At 41.8% G+C, this 22532-nt stretch overlaps 1 protein-coding gene across 2 annotated transcripts; it reads left to right on the forward strand.

The window, feature by feature from the left end:
* Positions 1–8963: 8963 nt before the first annotated feature.
* LOC133593754 (protein rapunzel-like) lies at positions 8964–19672 on the forward strand. 2 transcript variants are annotated; one of them, XM_061946450.1, is made up of 2 exons: positions 8964–9037; positions 18104–19672. In XM_061946450.1, exon 2 carries the CDS (start codon positions 18122–18124, stop codon positions 19289–19291), a length of 1170 nt encoding a protein of 389 aa, XP_061802434.1. In that variant the 5' UTR covers positions 8964–9037; positions 18104–18121; the 3' UTR covers positions 19292–19672. The 2 variants fall into 2 exon arrangements, with proteins under 2 accessions (XP_061802434.1, XP_061802441.1); XM_061946457.1 differs by having other exon boundaries at positions 18107–19672.
* Positions 19673–22532: the final 2860 nt, after the last annotated feature.

Raw genomic sequence — 22532 nt, forward strand, 5'->3', positions numbered from 1 at the left:
CCCTCAACAAGCGCAGCGAAATTGTATCAGCATGCCGCCACAGACGGAAACACCTCCTAGGTACACACATGAGCCAATCGCCACGCCCCTATGCCAGCCTGTGCCCACCCACTCTGTGCCCTATATAAACCATGGTATGTGAATGCTCCCATTAAAATCTCCTGATGATTGAGGGAACCCCCCCTCATGAAACAGGCCTGTAGAGATGAAGTAGTCTTGTGATTTTTTTTAATTTATTTTTTCCCCCCCACACATACATATATTGCGCTCTACTACGGTATCGAGCACTATTTTTTGGATAACCTTATTAAGACATATATATATATATATATATACATACATTGATAAATACAGTATATAATTTATATTTATTTATTTTGCCGTTTTTGTTTACATGTTAAAGGTGTTTTAATGAATATACATGCATGTTTAACACATATAGATTCCTTTCTTTCATGCAGACTAGAATATAAGTTGGTGTATTACCTGATTCTGATGACTTGCATTGATTGTAATCAGACAGTAGTGATGATAACGTCCACGTTTTCAAATGGAGGAGAAGAAAAGTTCCTCCTTTCTGTCTAATACCACATGAAAGTGGTGGGTTTTTGGCATCTTATTTGTCCAGCCTCCATATTCGTTTTTATACACTTTACAAGAAATACATTGGCGGCAAACTCCGTAGCTTGCTAGCTTGTTTGCGGCGGCTTTCGGAGACTCTTGTTTTGAAAGCGCACGCGCGACGGAGCGGCACTTTTATTGTGAAGACAGGAACGTCCTCATGTGCGGTCAGTCTTTAGGCTTTTGACGGGATGTACGGTTGAAATAAAAAAAAGTATCTTTATTCCTTCACACTTTTGATTGATTAATTGAAACCTTTATTAGTAGATTGCACAGTACAGTACATATTCCGTACAATTGACCACTAAATGGTAACACCCCAATAAGTTTTTCAACTTGTTTAAGTCAGGTCATGTGACCGCCTGGCTCTGTTTGATTGGTCCAACGTCACCAGTGACTGCATCTGATTGGTGGAATGAAGTGAAACGTCACCAGTAAGGCAGGCACTTTGAAGGTCTGTCTGACAGACCAAAACAAACAAAGCGTGCATTAACAGATCGATAAAAATTAGTAGCGAGTAGCGAGCTGAATGTAGATAAAAGTAGCGGAGTAAAAGTAGCGGAGTAAAAGTAGCGTTCCTTCTCTATAAATATACTTAAGTAAAAGTAAAAGTATGTTGCATTAAAACTACTCTTAGAAGTACAATTTATCCCAAAAGTTACTCAAGTACCGTATTTTCCGCACCATAAGCCGCCCTGGGTTATAAGCCGCGCCTTCAATGAACGGCATATTTCAAAACTTTGTCCACCTATAAGCCGCCCCGTGTTGTAAGCCGCATCTAACTGCGCTAAAGGAATGTCAAAAAAACAGTCAGATAGGTCAGTCAAACTTTAATAATATATTAAAAACCAGCGTGATGTGGGCGCGCATGGAGTCGTATATCAACATGGACGGAGCTGCGTGAAAAAAGCCACCCGGCCTCTTCGCGTAAACTTACCTTAACCACTCGCTCATCTTTTCTTCATCCATCCATCCCTTCGAGTTAGCTTTTATGATGACGCCGGCTGGAAAGGTCTCTTTTGGCAAGGTCTTCCTTTTGAATATCACCATGGGTGGAAGTTTCTGGCCATTAGCATGGCAAGCTAGAACCACAGTGAAGGATGACTTCTCATTCCCTGTGGTGCGAATATTCACCGTACGTGCTCCCGTTGTATCCACAGTGCGGTTCACAGGAATATCAAAAGTCAGTGGAACCTCGTCCATGTTGATAATGTTCTCTGGCCGGATCTTTTTTTCAGCTATCTTGTTTTTACAATATGCACGGAAAGTAGCCAGCTTTTCTTGAAAGTCTTTAGGCAGTTGCTGTGAAATAGTAGTCCGTGCGCGGATGGAGAGATTGCGTCTTTTCATGAACCGGAAACCTGTCGCTTAGTAGGAGCCATTTTGTGGTCTTTACAGATGTAAACACACAAAGGAAATGAAACGTAATATCCGCGCGCTTCTTCTTCTTCTACGGGGGCGGGTGGTTGCTTACAGTAGAAGAAGAAGCGCTTCCTCTTCTATGGGGGCGGGTGCTTACCTTGGCGGTTGCTTGCGTAGAAGAAGAAGCACTTCCTCTTCTACGGGGAAAAAAGATGGCGGCTGTTTACCGTAGTTGCGAGACCGAAACTTTATGAAAATGAATCTTAATATTAATCCATATATAAAGCGCACCGGGTTATAAGCCGCACTGTCAGCTTTTGAGTAAATTTGTGGTTTTTAGGTGCGGCTAATAGTGCGGAAAATACGGTAGATGTAACGGAGTAAATGTAGCGCGTTACTACCCACCTCTGCCCCAGGGTTACGTGTACCCCCATTTGAGAACCACTGCGATTTATTCAGTATGAAGGCGTTTACAGACAGAGGGCGCTCTCCACTTGTAATATTCATTGACTCACTGTAGCAGCCAGCTGATGATGTTATGTGTCCAGGCCAGGTTTCTTAAATAAAGATGTAGGTGCTGGAGGATGTGAACTTATTATAAAGCATGCAAATATTGTCATGTCTGTGTAATCATGTTTTGTTTTAAGTCATGTTTTGTTTAGTTTCTGTCTTTTCACTCCCTTGTCTTGTCACCATAGTTACCCATTAGTTTCACCTGTCACGTCACGCACCTGTTTTGAGTCACGCACCTGTTGTTAATCACGTCTGTGTTATTTAAGCTTTTCATTTTCTGTTGTTCGTCCTTTCTCACCCTGCCATCCTCGCGTTTTCAAGCCCTGTTCACGGTCCCATGCCACAGTAAGCGTTTTGTTATTTCGTGTTCAGTTTCTGCCTTTGTGCAAGTTTTGTTTTCATTCGCCCAAATTCCTTGCGGGAAAGCGATTTGCTGGAGTCATAATGTCAAGACTTGGACTGTGGAGTTTTTGTTTCCCCAAGATGCAAGAGAATTCGGATCGGACATGGCTTGAAGGTGGGTACATGATTTATTTATCAAACAAAGAATAAACGAAAAGCGCGCACTTTGGCGGAGGTAAAAAAACTTGGCGAATGAAAACAAAACTTGCACAAAGGCAGAAACTGAACACGAAATAACAAAAGGCTTACTGTGGCATGGGACCGTGAACAGGGCTTGAAAACGCGAGGATAGCAGGGTGAGAAAGGCTATGACTCCAGGACGAACAACAGAAAATGAAAAGCTTAAATAACACAGACATGATTAACAACAGGTGCGTGACTCAAAACAGGTGCGTGACATGACAGGTGAAACTAATGGGTATGTCAGGCTTGTCCCTGACAGTTTGACTGTGTTTTAGTTTTTTCTCTGAGTTTGTCTTAGTTTTCTGTCCAGCACTTTTATTTTGTCTTTATTTCCTACTTGTCTCCCTGAATGCTGCTTCCCCTCAGCTGTGGCTGATTGGCACCTGGCCACACCTGGTGTCAATCAGCCAGCTACTATTTAAACCTGCCTTCTCCTCCAGTCACTGCTGGATCATTGTCATCACTACCTGATTGTCATTGCCGATGTCATTGTAGCGTCTACCTGTCCTTGTCGCTGTCGTCATAGCGGTAAGCTGTTCCTTATAGCTATTTACGGTTGGTTTCTCCTAGCTTCTTGTTTTCCTGTTAGCCAGATCCTGTTAGCCGTTTGCTATTTCCAGTTTTTCTGTTTTCTGGTTCCTGTTTCCATTTTGCCTGTTCCTAGTTTGTGTTTTTACTTTATTTCGAACATTAAATCATGTTTTCCCGTATAACGCCTTCCGCCTTCTCTGCATCTTGGGGTTCGCGTCCTACAAACTCTGACAGGGTAACTATGGTGACAAGACAAGGGAGTGAAAAGACAGAAACTAAACAAAACATGACTTAAAACAAAACATGATTACACAGACATGACAAATATGATGAACCAAGAATCTCCTGACGGAATCTAGCGTCCAATATCAATATTTCATGAACATATGAAAGAGCGGCTGGAAGCAAGAGCGTCAGAGTGGCCTCGCAGGGCCGAGCGGATCGATGCTAGGGTCGCTCTGGCAGCCCGTCTAGGCGCATCCCTGAGCTCAGGTTAATGTTATTAGGCCTCAATGAGCAGCCCGCCTGCTCTTCCAGTGTTCTAATTGTATAAAAAGCCTTCACACACGTGTGTACCGGCTGATGGTTACAGATCACCACTTCAAGAACACTCTTCCATAGAAGGGTTGGAAGTAGGACTTATTGGACAACAACATGATGCTACCATAGCAACGGTACAACACTGGCAATGTAGCACCAATAACAATGGTAACATAACTTCTCTCATAACAGTAACAACAAACGTAATGTATCAGGGGAAGCGTAAAATTGGTAAGAGTAACAACGGTAACGTAACATTTGAGACAACGATAAATAACGTAACCACTGACTGTAGTAACAGTAGCAATGGTAACAAAAGCAAAGGCTTTAGGTTTTATTCTTTTGTTTTTAATGTTTTGTATTGTGTTGTTTATGTGCAGAGGTGGGTAGTAACGCGCTACATTTACTCCGTTACATCTACTTGAGTAACTTTTGGGATAAATTGTACTTCTAAGAGTAGTTTTAATGCAACATACTCTTACTTTTACTTGAGTATATTTATAGAGAAGAAACGCTACTTTTACTCCGCTACTTTTATCTACATTCAGCTCGCTACTAATTTTTATCGATCTGTTAATGCACGCTTTGTTTGTTTTGGTCTGTCAGACAGACCTCCATAGTGCCTGCGTTTCAACAAATACAGTCACTGGTGGCGTTCACTCCGTTCCACCAATCAGATGCAGTCACTGGTGACGTTGGACCAATCAAACAGAGCCAGGCGGTCACATGACCTGACTTAAACAAGTTGAAAAACTTATTGGGGTGTTACCATTTAGTGGTCAATTGTACGGAATATATACTGTACTGTGCAATCTACTAATAAAAGTTCCAATCAATCAATCAAAATTGTGAAGGAAAAAAGACCCTTTTTTATTTCAACCGTACATCTCGTCAAAAGCCTAAAGACTGACTGCACAGTTCCTGTCTTCACAATAAAAGTGCCGCTCCATTGCGCCTGCGCTTTCAAAATAAGAGTCTCCGATAGCCAGCGCAAACAAGCTAGCAAGCGACGGAGTTTGCCGCCAATGTATTTCTTGTAAAGTGTATAAAAACGAATATGGAAGCTGGACAAATAAGATGCCAAAAACAAACCACTTTCATGTGGTATTAGACAGAAAGGAGTAACTTTTTTTCTCCTCCATTTGAAAACGTGGACGCTATCATCACTACTGTCTGATTACAATCAATGCAAGTCATCAGAATCAGGTAATACACCAACTTATATTCTGGTCTTCATGAAAGAAAGGAATCTATATGTGTTAAACATGCATGTATATTCATTAAAACACCTTTAACATGTAAACACTTGTGATTTAGGGCTATATAAATAAACATTGATTGATTGATTGATTGATAAACAAAAACGGCAAAATAAATATAAATTATATACTCCATATATCAATGTATGTATATATATATATATAAATATATATATATATATATATGTATATATATGATATGGGTGTGTATGTTACTCATCAGTTACTCAGTACTTGAGTAGTTTTTTCACAACATACTTTTTACTTTTACTCAAGTAAATATTTGGGTGACTACTCCTTACTTTTACTTGAGTAATAAATCTCTAAAGTAACAGTACTCTTACTTGAGTACAATTTCTGGCTACTCTACCCACCTCTGGTTATGTGTATAATGGATCTTAAAGTCTGCAATAAAGATTGATGATGATGATGAAAGGTAACAACAGCAGTAACATGACAACAATAACATAACTGACTGTAGTTACAGTAGCAACGGTAATGGCAACAACAATTGTTACACACATTTTAAGTGGAGGAGTTCAAGTACCTGGGAGTCTTGTTCACGAGTGAGGGAAGAGTGGATCGTGAGATCGACAGGCGGATCGGTGCGGCATCTTCAGTAATGCGGACGCTGTATCGATCCGTTGTGGTGAAGAAGGAGCTGAGCCGGAAGGCAAAGCTCTCAATTTACCGGTCGATCTACGTTCCCATCCTCACCTATGGTCATGAGCTTTGGGTCATGACCGAAAGGACAAGATCACGGGTACAAGCGGCCGAAATGAGTTTCCTCCGCCAGGTGGCGGTTCTCTCCCTTAGAGATAGGGTGAGAAGCTCTGTCATCCGGGAGGAGCTCAAAGTAAAGCCGCTGCTCCTCCACATGGAGAGGAGCCAGATGAGGTGGTTCGGGCATCTGGTCAGGATGCCACCCGAACGCCTCCCGAGGGAGGTGTTTGGGGCACGTCCAACCGGGGAAGACCCAGGACACGCTGGGAAGACTATGTCTCCCGGCTGGCCTGGGAACGCCTCGGGATCCCCCGGGAGGATCTGGACCAAGTGGCTGGGGAGAGGGAAGTCTGGGCTTCTCTGCTTAGGCTGCTGCCCCCGCGACCCCCACCTCGGATAAGCGGAAGAAATGGATGGATGGACATTTTAAGTGCCATAACCTACAAAGCTCATTTGAATTTCAAGTTTTGTTGGGCTTTTGCTGCATTTTTTTTCCCCATAACTTTGTGTTTGAACTTCAAATTGTACCATTTTTCCATTACAAATGCCCCAAATATGGTGTTGTGTGTCAGAGTAAGACCCAGAGGTGGGACCAAGTCATTGTTTTGCAAGTCACAAGTAAGTCTCAAGTCTTTGCCCTCAAGTCCGAGTCAAGTCCCGAGTCAAGACAGGCAAGCCCCGAGTCAAGTCCAAAGTCAAGACTGGAAAGTCTCAAGTCAAGTCCTAAGTCCTGCATTTTGAGTTTCGAGTCCTTTCAAGTCCTTTTAACCACAGACTAATATATTAACACAGATTGTGTATGCTTTTCAAACGCTGTATTTATTTATTAAAACAAGTGCATTTTAAATTGCAGGAAAGAAAATTGTGCTGACATTGCACTTCATAATAGCACTATTAACCAGTCATTTTAAACATTAACTCATTCCTTTACAGAACAAACACATTGAAAAATAAAGTGCAAATGTACTTATTTGTACAAAAGTGTTAACATTGAAAAAACATGACATATACGTGAACATAACAAAAAAGTTGTACTTTTTATATGTCAGGGCCCTATGCTGCATTGCATTTGCAAAAGACCAAATTAGCCAAGAGTCTGTCAGTCATTTGTGCACGATGGGGGCGTAGTATGATACCACCATGGCTGAAAACTCGCTCCACTGGAGCACTGGAGGCAGGCACTGCCAAGACTCTCATGGCCACTCGAAACAGTGAAGGAAGAGTCTTCATGTTCAATGCCCAGAACAAAAGGGGGGGGGAGTTTTTTTGGGTTGGTGCACTACTTGTAAGTGTATCTTGTGTTTTTTATGTTGATTTAATTAAAAAAAGAAAAAAAATATATATATATTTCTTGTGCGGCCCGATACCAATCGATCCACGGACCAGTACCGGGCCGCGGCCCGGTGGTTGGGGACCACTGAGGTAAACAACCAACAGTATGTCAGAAAGCTAGCTAAAACGGTACACTTATTCATAATATAGTATACATTTTAACTGACCTTTATTTGACTATTTTTGTCTTTTTTTAGGTGGCTAAAATACGCGGTGCTGCTGACCGCCGTCTAACGTTACGTGTGATATATTGACTAACGTAACCCTGCTTAAAAAAAATCACTGAACAAAAAGTATGAATAAGGTAGTGAACTGCAACAGATTCCCGTGTTTGCAATAACGTTATAACGTTAGCAGTGAGTTTACAGCCTCACTGATTTAACTACACAGCAAATAAAAGTCACGTTACTTAGCCAATAAACGTTATCTTACATTCAAAACTTACCGTTCTTTGTGCAACTTCAAATGCCGGACGAAGTTGGAAGTTGTTGCCTCTCCATCAGTCATTTTCGAACCGCATGTGTTGCATACTGCAAACCGTTTTGTGTTGACCACCTCGTAATTTTTATACCCAAACGAAATTATTTTAGGTATCATTTTTTGTTCACTGGCGTGTGGTTTGGACATGTCTTCTTCGTTGGTTGTCCTGCAATTTGATTGGATGAATGCTGTGTGATGAAAACAAAGTAGATCTAATTTGATTGGCTGTTGTACTGAGAGCACACCAGCTGACACACGCAACGCTGATAGACAAGTACACAATGAAAAATACGGAGCGCTCCCGAATAACTTTTTCATCTTTGGGTTTTGGGGAAAGTAGCAAGTCATGTCAAGTCATGTCAATTCAAAAGGCTCAAGTCCAAGTGAAGTCACAAGTCATTGATGTTAAAGTCTAAGTCGAGTTGCAAGTCTTTTTACATTTTGTCAAGTCGAGTCTAAAGTCATCAAATTCATGACTCGAGTCTGACTCGAGTCCAAGTCATGTGACTCGAGTCCACACCTCTGGTACTAAGACCCCTATTGATGTTTAACACCATGTGTTGATTTTGTCAGCATCTTTTATTCATGCATTTTTTCTTTCAATACAATGTAACATGTTGAGGTGTTTTTTTTTTTTTTTACTACATAAATGTTTTAAAGACTGGCAGCAATTGTGCTGTCTTTTCCATCAAAGTGAGAAGACTGCTGCAATAAAAGGTTGAGCCACGCCCACTATTAATTGTACTTGGATGACGTAGTGCAAAGTAACGATAACACGGGCAGGACTGTACCATTTTGTATTCAAGTGAAGGGGGAGCGCTTCCTTTGTGACTGACAATAAAATACACACCCCTTTCATTATTCGTAATAAAACAATGCTGTTATCATAAAAAAGCTACTTTTGAGTACTTTTCAGTTTGTTAAGTTCGTATAGTGGCAGACCGGCGACTAAAGTCACTTGTTGAGTGTCCCCCGTCCATGTTGGCTGCGCCGCTGTGACGTCACGATCACGTGACCCGCAAAAAAGAAAAAGGCCGAGTCGATAAAACATTTTTGTTCCTCCGCAACTTTTTTCTGTCGATTTTAAAGAGGTGAGTTCTGCTATCTTGGCTTCAAACTTATCGCTGCGAATGTTCTCTGATAAGATAAAAAAACACTTTTAACCGACTTTTGTTTTCGTCTCTTGCTTAAATAATCAATGTCTAGTGTTTATAAAGCCTAAAATGTCCTTAACCTTGTCACGTGTCGTCAGGTGGTCATAAGACGTGTCCTTTGTTCCAACAAAGTCATATTTACTCTAAAACAAGCGAACTTTATTAAGGCCAACTTTTCTGGGCGTTGGTTGCCTCCCTGCTTGATCTCGTCTTCTTCCGGGTGCTGCGGTGCTTCTTTGACGTTGTACATCTTTCATTTGGTGCTTCTTTGACCTTGTACATCTTTCATTTGGTGCTTCTTTGACCTTGTACATCTTTCATTTGGTGCTTCTTTGACTCTCTGGAGCCCAGAGCTTGTCTACGAGAAGGATCGATTCTTTTGTAACGATCGCTACTAGTGATGGGTCCGGCAACACCGATGCATCGGCGCATGCGTCGAACTCATAGAGTGTCGGTGCGCGTACCGCTTTTAGAAAGTCACGTGACCGATCATGAGCTGTTTTGGTCACGTGACCGATACGCCAACTGTGTCGCACTGACGCCTCCTCTGTGCCCTGTGAGCGGCTCTTTTCTACAGCCGGAGAAATAATAACTAAGAAGAGAAATCGTCTAAAATGTAATACGTCGGAAAAAACTTTATTTTTTATTTTTTTTTTAATAAAAATGTGTAAAAAAATAAAATTAAAACAATTCCCAGTCCACAATCATCCACAACACGTTCTCTTAGATGTCCATGTTATGATACATGTTCACATTATTTATTGACTGTATCTAAAAAAGATAAAAAGATATTTTTATTTAAATGAAGATATGAAATAATCCTAAATGAAATACGATGACTTGGTTTATATGACTGTATATACTAGGGCAGGGGTCACCAACGCGGTGCCCGCGGTCACCAGGTAGCCCGTAAGGACCAGATGAGTCGCCCGCTGGCCTGTTCTAAAAATAAGCTCAAAGAGCAGCATTTACCAGTGAGCTGCCTCTATTTTTTAAATTGTATTTATTTACTAGCAAGCTGGTCTCGCTTTGCTCGACATTTTTAATTTTAAAAGAGACAAAACTCAAATAGAATTTGAAAATCCAAGAAAATATTTTAAAGACTTGGTCTTCACTTGGAATAAGCGGTAGAAAATGGATGGATGGATGGGTCTTCACTTGTTTAAATAAATTCATTTATTTTTTACTTTGCTTCTTATTACTTTTAGAAATACAATTTTAGAGAAAAAATACAACCTTAAAAATGATTTTAGGATTTTTAAACAAATGCACCTTTTTACCTTTTAAATTTCTTCCTTATCTTTCCTGACAATTTAAATCAATGTTCAAGTAATTTTTATTATTATTATTGTAAAGAATAATAAATATTTTAGCTTCTGGTTTTTCAATGAAGAATATTTGTGAAATATTTCTTCAAACTTACTGTGATTAAAATTCAAAAAAATTATTCTGGCAAATCTAGAAAATCTGTAGAATCAAATTTAAATCTTATTTCAAATTATTTAGAATTTCTTTTAAAAAAAATTCTGGAAAATCTAGAAGAAATACTGATTTGTCTTTGTTAGAAATATAGCTTGGTCCAATTTGTTAAATATTCTAACAAAGTGCAGATTGGATTTTAACCAATTTAAAACATGTCATCAAAATTCTAAAATGTATCTTAATCAGGAAAAATTACTAATGATGTTCCATAAATTCTTTTTTTAATTTTTTCAAAAAGATTCAAATTAGCTAGTTTTTCTCTTCTTTTTGTCAGTTGAATTTTGAATTTTAAAGAGTCGAAATTGAAGATAAACTATGTTTCAAAACTTTATTTTAATTTTTTTCGTGTTTTCTCCTCTTTTAAACCGTTCAATTAAGTGTTTTTTTCATCATTTATTCTCTACAAAAAACCTTCCGTAAAAGGAAAAAAAAATGTATGACGGAATGACAGACAGAAATACCCATTTTTTTTATATATATCAATTTATTTATTTAGCTATTCTTGTTTAAATCACACTTACGTGTAACTTACAAATGACAATATATTTATTTATTTAAGTGTGTATCAAACTGGTAGCCCTTCGCATTAATCAGTACCCAAGAAGTAGTTTTTGGTTTCAAAAAGGTTGGTGACCCCTGTACTAGGGCATCAAATCAGTGTCAGTTGAGTCGGTCCATAGGTTGCCTGTAGGGATTTTTAATGTCCAGCAGATGTCAGTATTTAGTGACACAGTATCGACACAGTATCAATACAGTTTTGCAATGTGTCGAAACGCTTCATGACGCCTCATCAACCCATCACTAATACTATCATCATAATACAGTCATCACACAAGATAATCATCAGAGTACCGCATTTTCCGCACTATAAGCCGCCCCGGGTTATTAGCCGCACCTTCAATGAATGGCATATTTCAAAACTTTGTTCACCTATAAGCCGCCCCGGGTTATAAGCCGCGCCTACGCTGCGCTAAAAGGAATGTCAAAAAAAACAGTCAGATAGGTCAGTCAAACTTTAATAATATATTACAAACCAGCGTTCTAACAACTCTGTTCACCCCCAAAATGTAATGTGCAAATGTGCAATCACAAAAATAGTAACACTCAAATTAGTGCAGTGCAATAGCAACATCAATAACTCAACGTTGCTCGAACGTTAATGTCACACAACACACAAAATAAACATTTAAAGCCCACTTTCTGAAGTTATTCCTCATCCATAAATCCCTCGAATTCTTCTTCAGTGTCTGAATTAAAAAGTCGGGCGAAAAAGGCATCCGAAATGACCGGCTCCGTCTCGTCGAAGTCATCAGAGTCAATGTTGCTGTTGTTTTCCAGCAGTTCCGTGAATCCTGCCTTCCGGAAAGCTCGGACCACAGTTGAGACCGATATATCCGCCCAGGCATTTACAATCCACTGGCAGATGTTAGCGTATGTCGTCCGGCGCTGTCTCCCTGTCTTAGTGGCGCAGGTCATCTTGTTGCTTCCTCTACCTACGCACCATTGATTCATTTATGTTCAATTCTCTCGCTGCTGCTCTATTTCCGTGTTCTACTGCGTGACTTATTGCCTTGAGTTTGAATTCTGCGTTGTACGCGTGTCTCTTAATAGGAGCCATTTTGTGGTCTTTACAGATGTAAACACACAAATGAAATGAAACGTAATATCCGCGCGCTTCTTCTTCTACGGGGGCGGGTGGTTGCTTACAGTAGAAGAAGAAGCGCTTCCTCTTCTATGGGGGCGGGTGCTTACCTTGGCGGTTGCTTACCGTAGAAGAAGAAGCGCTTCCTCTTCTACGAGGAAAAAAGATGGCGGCTGTTTACCGTAGTTGCGAGACCTAAACTTTATGAAAATGAATATTAATATTAATCCATATATAAGGCGCACCGGGTTATAAGCCGCACTGCCAGCTTTTGAGAAAAGTTGTGGTTTTTAGGTGCGGCTAATAGTGCGGAAAATACGGTACTCAAGTAAAAGTATGTTGCATTAAAACTACTCTTAGAAGTACAATTTATCCCAAAAGTTACTCAAGTAGATGTAATGGAGTAAATGTAGCGCGTTACTACCCACCTCTGGTCATTTGGTATGTTTCTGTATGTCCATTTTACTTTCAGATAGAAAGTTATCGTATATAATTGACATTTGGCTGCTAAATCCCCTGGAGATGGAGCAAGCGGGTATTTGACTTCGCCATTGTTGCCGTGGCAACCTGGGAAGGTTCCACATGTGGAAGTGCTCTCCGGAGATTAGATGAATTGGATGCATAATTGGTCAAACGGTACTGTGCTAAGGTCATATATTCTTTTATGTTCGGATGTTGACAATCCAATCCAATCCAAATACAATATTAAAAACAATATTCAAATATTATCCTTAGCTCCACCAATGACTGAATAAAAACAAAAAATAAATAAATAAAAAACCAATATAAAAATAAATATGATTAAAAACGATTTTAAAGGGTAAAACCAATTAAAACAGTAAATAGAAATCAAAATGTATAAAAAAACACAGAGGACAACTCACGTGGTGTTAAAAGCCAAAGAACAAAAGTGGGTCTTAAGACAAGACTTAAAACAGTCCACAGTGGGAGCAGTTTGAACATGGAGGGGCAGAATGTTCCAGAGTTTAGGGCCGACCACAGAGAAGGCCCTGTCTCCCCTGGTTTTAAGTCTGGTCTTGGGCACCAAGAGCTGGAGTGTAAATTTGGATGAGGTCCGAGATATACTGAGGTGCCAGTCCATGTAAAGCTTTAAAAACAAACAGCAAGGTTTTACAATCAATTGTAAAATGAACAGGGAGCCAGTGCAATCTCTGAAGAATTGGGGTTGTACAGGTAAAAGCCAGTAAATTAGAATATTTTGAAAAACTTGATTTATTTCAGTAATTGCATTCAAAAGGTGTAACTTGTACATTATATTTATTCATTGCACACAGACTGATGCATTCAAATGTTTATTTCATTTAATTTTGATGATTTGAAGTGGCAACAAATGAAAATCCAAAATTCCGTGTGTCACAAAATTAGAATATTACTTAAGGCTAATGCAAAAAAGAGATTTTTAGAAATGTTGGCCAACTGAAAAGTATGAAAATGAAAAATATGAGCATGTACAATACTCAATACTTGGTTGGAGCTCCTTTTGCCTCAATTACTGCGTTAATGCGGCGTGGCATGGAGTCGATGAGTTTCTGGCACTGCTCAGGTGTTATGAGAGCCCAGGTTGCTCTGATAGTGGCCTTCAACTCTTCTGCGTTTTTGGGTCTGGCATTCTGCATCTTCCTTTTCACAATACCCCACAGATTTTCTATGGGGCTAAGGTCAGGGTAGTTGGCGGGCCAATTTAGAACAGAAATACCATGGTCCGTAAACCAGGCACGGGTAGATTTTGCGCTGTGTGCAGGCGCCAAGTCCTGTTGGAACTTGAAATCTCCATCTCCATAGAGCAGGTCAGCAGCAGGAAGCATGAAGTGCTCTAAAACTTGCTGGTAGACGGCTGCGTTGACCCTGGATCTCAGGAAACAGAGTGGACCGACACCAGCAGATGACATGGCACCCCAAACCATCACCCAACCATGCAAATTTTGCATTTCCTTTGGAAATCGAGGTCCCAGAGTCTGGAGGAAGACAGGAGAGGCACAGGATCCACGTTGCCTGAAGTCTAGTGTAAAGTTTCCACCATCAGTGATGGCAGAGAGCAGAGAGCTTTTTGGCTAATGCCAGCATAAAGTGCATTGCAGTAGTCCAGGCCACTTGAAATAAAAGCATGCACCACTTGTTCAAAAAGGTTAAAAGATAAAAACGGTTTTAGCTTTACTAAAAGACGAGGATGATAAAAAGACGATTTTAAAACACCATTGACTTGTTTGTCAAGTGGTGACTTTGGGACTGTCCAAAGTTGGCTCCGGGGGCCATTTGCAGCCCACAGCTCATTTTTCAACAGCCTGTGGCACATTTTTAAAAATACTAAAAAACAAACCATTAAAAAGTGGAATATTATTTTACCATTTTTTATTATTATTCATTCCATTGCCAAGACAGTAGATCCCTGTTATTCACTGGGATTATGTTACTCCAACTTAACAAAATAAATAATGGACATATTCATAACTCCCACACACACAAAGTGCTTCTTTTTCTTACTCTGGGGTAGATGAGATCCACCCGGAGTTCCTTAAGGCTCTGGATGCTGTGGGGCTGTCTTGGTTGACAAGACTCTGCAGCATCGGGTGGACATCGGGGGCGGTACCACTGGATTGGCAGACCGGGGTGGTGGTTCCTCTCTTTAAGAAGGGGAACCGGAGGGTGTGTTCTAACTATCGTGGGATCACACTCCTCAGCCTTCCCGGTAAGGTCTATTCAGGTGTACTGGAGAGGAGGCTACGCCGGATAGTCGAACCTCGGATTCAGGAGGAACAGTGTGGTTTTCGTCCTGGTCGTGGAACTGTGGACCAGCTCTATACTCTCGGCAGGGTCCTTGAGGGTGCATGGGAGTTTGCCCAACAAGTCTACATGTGTTTTGTGGACTTGGAGAAGGCATTCGACCGTGTCCCTCGGGAAGTCCTGTGGGGAGTGCTCAGAGAGTATGGGGTATCGGACTGTCTGATTGTGGCAGTCCGCTCCCTGTATGATCGGTGCCAGAGCTTGGTCCGCATTGCCGGTAGTAAGTCAGACACTTTTCCAGTGAGGGTTGGACTCCGCCAAGGCTGCCCTTTGTCACCCATTCTGTTCATAACCTTTATGGACAGAATTTCTAGGCGCAGTCAAGGCGTTGAGGGGATCTGGTTTGGTGGCTGCAGGATTAGGTCTCTGCTTTTTGCAGATGATGTGGTCCTGATGGCTTCATCTGGCCAGGATCTTCAGCTCTCACTGAATCGGTTCGCAGCTGAGTGTGAAGCGACTGGGATGAGAATCAGCACCTCCAAGTCCGAGTCCATGGTTCTCGCCCGGAAAAGGGTGGAGTGCCATCTCCGGGTTGGGGCACGTCCGACCGGTAGGAGGCCGCGGGGAAGACCCAGGACACGTTGGGAAGACTATGTCTCCCGGCTGGCCTGGGAACGCCTCGGGGTCCCACAGGAAGAGCTGGACGAAGTGGCTGGGGAGAGGGAAGTCTGGGCTTCCCTGCTTAGGCTGCTGCCCCCGCGACCCGACCTCGGATAAGCGGAAGAAGATGGATGATAAAAAACAAACCATTAAAAAGTGGAATATTATTTTACCATTTTTTATTATTATTCATACCATTGCCAAGACAGTAGATCCCTGTTATTCACTGGGATTATGTTACTCCAACTTAACAAAATAAATAATGGACATATTCATAACTCCCACACACACAAAGTGCTTCTTTTTCTTACTCTGATTATCATTTATTACACATTTTAAATGTAGTTTTACGCATGAAGAAAACATTGCAGTGTTTTGTTACACAACATCACATCTTCTCAAAGCATCTTCCTGCTGAAAAATGTTGTGTGAATTGACTTGTGAGACAGCGCCCTCTGCTGGATTCATAAAGACTATACAATTGTTAATCCGATACGGTATCGGCAAGAATCATAATACATAGATTATTTTGTAGTGTGGAATATTAGAAAGGCTAGATCAAGTGAAATTAAACCTGCAAGCAGCATTGGTCGGGCCCGCGTATTTGGCATGTGCTAGTCCTAAGTGTCCCAATACTATTGTCCAGTTTTAGTCCTAAGTGTCCCAATACTTTTGTCCAGTTTTAGTCCTAAGTGTCCCAATACTTTTGTCCAGTTTTAGTCCTAAGTGTCCCAATACTTTTGGCCAGTGTAGGTGTCCCAATACTTTTGTCCAGTGGTAGTCCTAAGTTTCCCAATACTGTTGTCTAATTTTAGTCCTAACTGTCCCAATACCTTTGTCCATTGGTAGTCATAAGTGTCCCAAAACTTTTGTCTACTTTCAGTCTTAAGTGTCCCAATACTTTTGTCTAGTGTACCTACCTTGTCTGCATTGTGTGGGCACGCTGGTGCTTCCTGCTTTTAAGCAGCCATCTTAAAAAAACAGCAGCGCAGCAGCATCAGCGCAGCGGATCTTTGAAGGGTCATAAAATCAAAACCGGAGCAGGTATTAAAACTCTGTTCTGTTATTTTATACACAAGGGTTTAATCTCTCTCCTGTGTTAGTTTGAAGCCGAAACGGCAAACGCGCTCAGAGTAGATAGTTTTTGAAGGAAGGTGACCGGTTTTTACAAAAAATTTGTTTTGAAGGGGGAATAGCAAACTTCCTGTTGATTTTTGCTGGGGGTTGTCAATTTATGAAATGTAGGTCTAAGTGAGACCTACATAGAGGTTTTTGTTTCATGTCTCTTTTGTCAGTTTTTTCATCCGAGGAGCAGTTTTTTGTGCGTTTCATTAAAAAATTGCGCTAGAGCACAATTTTGAGATTTGGGGTTAGGTTTTTTTATTAGATCGCAATTTTTGCCAGTCCTGATGTGTGTGTTCAGTTCGGTGAGTTTTGAAGCATGTTAAGGGGGTCAAATTACAGCTCAAAGAGGCAAAAGTGACTGTTTTTAGTACTTTTTTGTCTTAAAGGGGGAATTGCCAACTTCCTGTTCATTTTTGCCCGAGGAAATTAATGAATGAAAAGTAGGTCTAAGTAAGACCTACATAGAGGTTTTTGTTTCATGTCTCTACAACATTCGTACTGGGAGTTATAAGCAGTTTTCTTTCTAGGGGGCGCTAGAGCGCAATTTTGAGTTTTGGGGTTAGGTTTTTTTACCAAAGAGTTTTGTTCGCGTTTTTTTTATGTGTGCGTCAAATTTGGTGAGTTTTGAAGCATGTTAAGAGGGTCAAAGTACAGCGCAAAGCTGCGGATGAATAATAATAATAAAACCTTACAAATTCAATAGGTCCTTATGTACCATTGCATAAGGACTCCTTTATACAATGGGCCATGCGGGCCCTAATTACTCAATGCAATGGTAGTTAGGATAAATCTATGCTGTCTTTAAGTGGAAGTGGAGTAGGAATGTGTTTTGGCAACACCCATAGCAATATTAATTCGTTAAAATACGTAAATTGTAGGATGCAGACACGTTTGGTATTGGATTCTTTCTGTCTTTGTATGTGTAAGTAATATGCAAATATAATCATTTGGTTTATATTGACAAATGTGCTGTTTTATTGTTCAATTACAGACACTAATGTGCGTCTAGCTTGTGTGCTTAGCTGTTGTGCAGCTGCCGAATAGCCTAAACTGCAAGAAAAGACCGACCAGGTGTGCTTATTGGAGGACATTTAGATGTAAACACGCTGCTTGTATCGGTGCTGATATCAGTATAGATAATACATTTGAGATGCAAGCTGATATCATCCGATACTTGTATTCTGCTGGTATCGGACCATCCCCAACGGTTAGGATTCAAGTTACCATAAAATGACTTCTTTAGAATTGAAAGGAGATAAAAGATATTATTCCTGTTGTTGACATTTAGTGCTTTTCTAGTCCATGTCAAAGAAAGCAGCTTGATGTACTCACTGCTCTTCATGTCGGTCTAGAAGCTGAGACACGCCAAGATGACCGAGCAGCTCCAGAGGGTCCTGTCGGAGAAGAAGGACCTGGTAGAGACGGTGATGGAGGTCTTCGAGCAGGGCGCCGAGGTGGTGGCCAGCATCGCCGGCGACCTTTTCCCCATCTTCTCCATCGCCGCGCCCATCGTCAAGCTGGCGCTGGACAACGTGGAGTGCAAGGAGGCGGTCTACATGAAGGAGCAGTTCCAGAAGGTGCGCGACCGCTTGGAGGTGGTCTCGGAGCAGATGCACAGGATCCACGAGGAGATCAAGAAGAGCGCCATGGATGCCGCCTACTTCTCTGTGGAGGAGAACATCACCAATCAGTTCAGGAAGTACATGGACATCCTCAACGCCAAAGCCAAGTTCCGGGAGGTCAAGAAGAAGCTCTTCCTGCAGCATTTTGACAAGACGGGCGGCAGCAAAAACCTCCACGTTCTCTACAACGCCGTGATGGGCAACACCTTCTCCGGGGAGCCCGTGCTGGAAGTCGTCCTTAACTACGAGGAGAAGAGTCGGCGGCCGACAGAGGACTTCTGCGCCAGGCTGAAGAACCTCTTCTGCGTGGGGCTCATCGCACTGTTGGGCCACGCCGCCCTGAAGGGCTACGGCGAGGAGGATGAGCTCCTGAAAGACTGGAGCGACAAGATGAAGGAGGTCCAGGGCAAAATGAACGCCGTCATCGAGGATTGCGTCGACAGCTTCCCCAAACAGGCGGAGCTGGATTCACGTCGGCTGGTGAGGGACAACCCGGCCTGGAGCAACCAGCAGCTGGCCGACGCCATCATAGACGCGCTGAAGAAGAAGTACGACTGGGTCAGCTGGTCGGTGCGCGTCTTCAAGCCCCCCTCGGGCCTGTTTCCCAAGAAGGTTTATCACTGCGCCGCGGGGACGACCCGCTTCCAGGTGCCCACGCCGGACAACAAACCCATCGTGGTGGTGTCCTACAGCTCATCCCCAGAACCTGTGGACCACCACCACATCCAGGAGCTGATCCACAGCCAGAAGAGGCGCAGCGTGGTGGCCGTGGCCGAGATGCTGTTTGAGAAGCTGCCCGGCTGTGTGGTCCACACGGCAAAGACCTGCAAGGACGTGGTCTGCACTTGGAGCTTCTCAGACCAGCTGCACTACTGGGATGTGCAAGATAACTTGTACGTCTGCGTCCACTCGGCCTGAGACACCTTGCTGCACTTCTCACATTCCTGCTGCTGCTCACTGATCCCCTCACCTCCCATGGGGTGAACATGGGGATGGGTCAAATGCACACACACACACACACACACACACACACACACACACACACACACACACACACACACACACCTAGTGTGTGTGTGACTATCATTGGGACTTTAACTGAAGAAGAACCTCTGCTAAATAACTTTCCTTCCCAAGAAAAGAGTTAGAAGTGGTTGCAGAGAAGCAGCATATTGACAGCATATCCACATCCATAAAACATATTGACAGCATATCCAAATTGTCGGAGGCAGATATTTACATACAGGTAAAAGCCAGTAAATTAGAATATTTTGAAAAACTTGATTTATTTCAGTAATTGCATTCAAAAGGTGTAACTTGTACATTATATTTATTCATTGCACACAGACTGATGCATTCAAATGTTTATTTCATTTAATTTTGATGATTTGAAGTGGCAACAAATGAAAATCCAAAATTCCGTGTGTCACAAAATTAGAATATTACTTAAGGCTAATACAAAAAAGGGATTTTTAGAAATGTTGGCCAACTGAAAAGTATGAAAATGAAAAATATGAGCATGTACAATACTCAATACTTGGTTGGAGCTCCTTTTGCCTCAATTACTGCGTTAATGCGGCGTGGCGTGGAGTCGATGAGTTTCTGGCACTGCTCAGGTGTTATGAGAGCCCAGGTTGCTCTGATAGTGGCCTTCAACTCTTCTGCGTTTTTGGGTCTGGCATTCTGCATCTTCCTTTTCACAATACCCCACAGATTTTCTATGGGGCTAAGGTCAGGGTAGTTGGCGGGCCAATTTAGAACAGAAATACCATGGTCCGTAAACCAGGCACGGGTAGATTTTGCGCTGTGTGCAGGCGCCAAGTCCTGTTGGAACTTGAAATCTCCATCTCCATAGAGCAGGTCAGCAGCAGGAAGCATGAAGTGCTCTAAAACTTGCTGGTAGACGGCTGCGTTGACCCTGGATCTCAGGAAACAGAGTGGACCGACACCAGCAGATGACATGGCACCCCAAACCATCACCCAACCATGCAAATTTTGCATTTCCTTTGGAAATCGAGGTCCCAGAGTCTGGAGGAAGACAGGAGAGGCACAGGATCCACGTTGCCTGAAGTCTAGTGTAAAGTTTCCACCATCAGTGATGGTTTGGGGTGCCATGTCATCTGCTGGTGTCGGTCCACTCTATTTCCTGAGATCCAGGGTCAACGCAGCCGTCTACCAGCAAGTTTTAGAGCACTTCATGCTTCCTGCTGCTGACCTGCTCTATGGAGATGGAGATTTCAAGTTCCAACAGGACTTGGCGCCTGCACACAGCGCAAAATCTACCCGTGCCTGGTTTACGGACCATGGTATTTCTGTTCTAAATTGGCCCGCCAACTCCCCTGACCTTAGCCCCATAGAAAATCTGTGGGGTATTGTGAAAAGGAAGATGCAGAATGCCAGACCCAAAAACGCAGAAGAGTTGAAGGCCACTATCAGAGCAACCTGGGCTCTCATAACACCTGAGCAGTGCCAGAAACTCGTCGACTCCATGCCACGCCGCATTAACGCAGTAATTGAGGCAAAAGGAGCTCCAACCAAGTATTGAGTATTGTACATGCTCATATTTTTCATTTTCATACTTTTCAGTTGGCCAACATTTCTAAAAATCCCTTTTTTGTATTAGCCTTAAGTAATATTCTAATTTTGTGACACACGGAATTTTGGATTTTCATTTGTTGCCACTTCAAATCATCAAAATTAAATGAAATAAACATTTGAATGCATCAGTCTGTGTGCAATGAATAAATATAATGTACAAGTTACACCTTTTGAATGCAATTACTGAAATAAATCAAGTTTTTCAAAATATTCTAATTTACTGGCTTTTACCTGTATATCCGAATTTAAGTTGTACTTCTTCCATTTCTTTGTCATATATGAAAACAGCTGGTGTTTTCCATTTCTTCTCTTGATGCTCTGTCAGCAAGTGTACTGTGTGTGTTAACCTTGAGTTCTTTGGAATGTGTTTTGACTAGCATTTGTTTTGTCTACAGAGATGGGACGAGAGAGAGGGTGGTGGGATCGGGAAGACAGACCATTTTGGGAGGCGCAATAGAATGTTCTATGGTTAGACTGGTCTCAATCAATGTATATTGGCAAAGCTTTGAGAATATACAACAAAATACCTATTCTGTCTCTGGTGGTTTTTCAACTCAGCTTTAAGTGTCGGAAAGAACTTGGAAGCGAATTGTGACTTGAATTCCCTGGGAGGAACAACTGGTCCAAAACGCAACAACATCCATAACACATTGACAGCATATCCACATCCATAAAACATATTGACAGCATATCCACATCCATAACAAACTCCACTCCAAAAGGTCACAAACCACCACGGAAGAAGACAAACATCTAAAAATCGAAGAGACATGAAACAAAAACCTCTATGTAGGTCTGACTTAGACCTAGTTTTCATAATTGTATATCCTCGGGCAAAAATCAACAGGAAGTTGGCAATTCCCCCTTCAAGACAAAAAAGTACTAAAAACAGTCACTTTTGCCTCTTTGAGCTGTAATTTGACCCCTTTAACACGCTTCAAAACTCACCAAACTGAACGCACACATCAGGACTGGCAAAAATTGCCATCTAATGAAAAAACCGAACCCCAAATCTCAAAATTCTGCTCTACCGCAATTTTTGAATAAAACGGAGAAAAAAACTGCTCCTCAGAAGACAAAAATGACAAAACTGCCTGTAACTCCCACTGGGAAAGTCGGAAAGACATGAAACAAAAAACCTCTCCGTAGGTCTCACTTAGACCTACATTTCATAAATTGACAACCCCCAGCAAAAATCAACAGGAAGTTTGCAATTTCCCCTTCAAAACAAAATCTTTTTATAAACCGGTCACTTCTCTTCAAACATTATCTCCTCTGAGCGCGTTTGTCGTTTCAGCTTCAAACTAACACAGGAGAGAGATTGAACCCTTCCAAATAAAAGTTATCGAAAGAATTTTTCTAACTGCTCCGGTTTTGATTTTATGAGCCTTCAAAGAACCGCTGCGCCACAACGGAAGAAGACAAACATCTAAACACACAAACAACAACACCAGCAAATTAAGACCGCAATTGTGTAAAATGACAACTTCATCTCTCATTACAACTTTATTGTCGTAAAACTACAACTTTTTCGAAACATATTTTTATCTTATTTCTCCGA

The sequence above is a fragment of the Nerophis lumbriciformis genome, linkage group LG04 (genome assembly GCF_033978685.3).
Source record: "Nerophis lumbriciformis linkage group LG04, RoL_Nlum_v2.1, whole genome shotgun sequence".
In the NCBI taxonomy this organism is placed as follows: domain Eukaryota; kingdom Metazoa; phylum Chordata; class Actinopteri; order Syngnathiformes; family Syngnathidae; genus Nerophis; species Nerophis lumbriciformis.

Bases quoted from the DNA above. Each gene is read 5' to 3' on its own strand.
- LOC133593754 (XM_061946450.1), top strand. From the start codon at position 18,122: ATGACCGAGCAGCTCCAGAGGGTCCTGTCGGAGAAGAAGGACCTGGTA.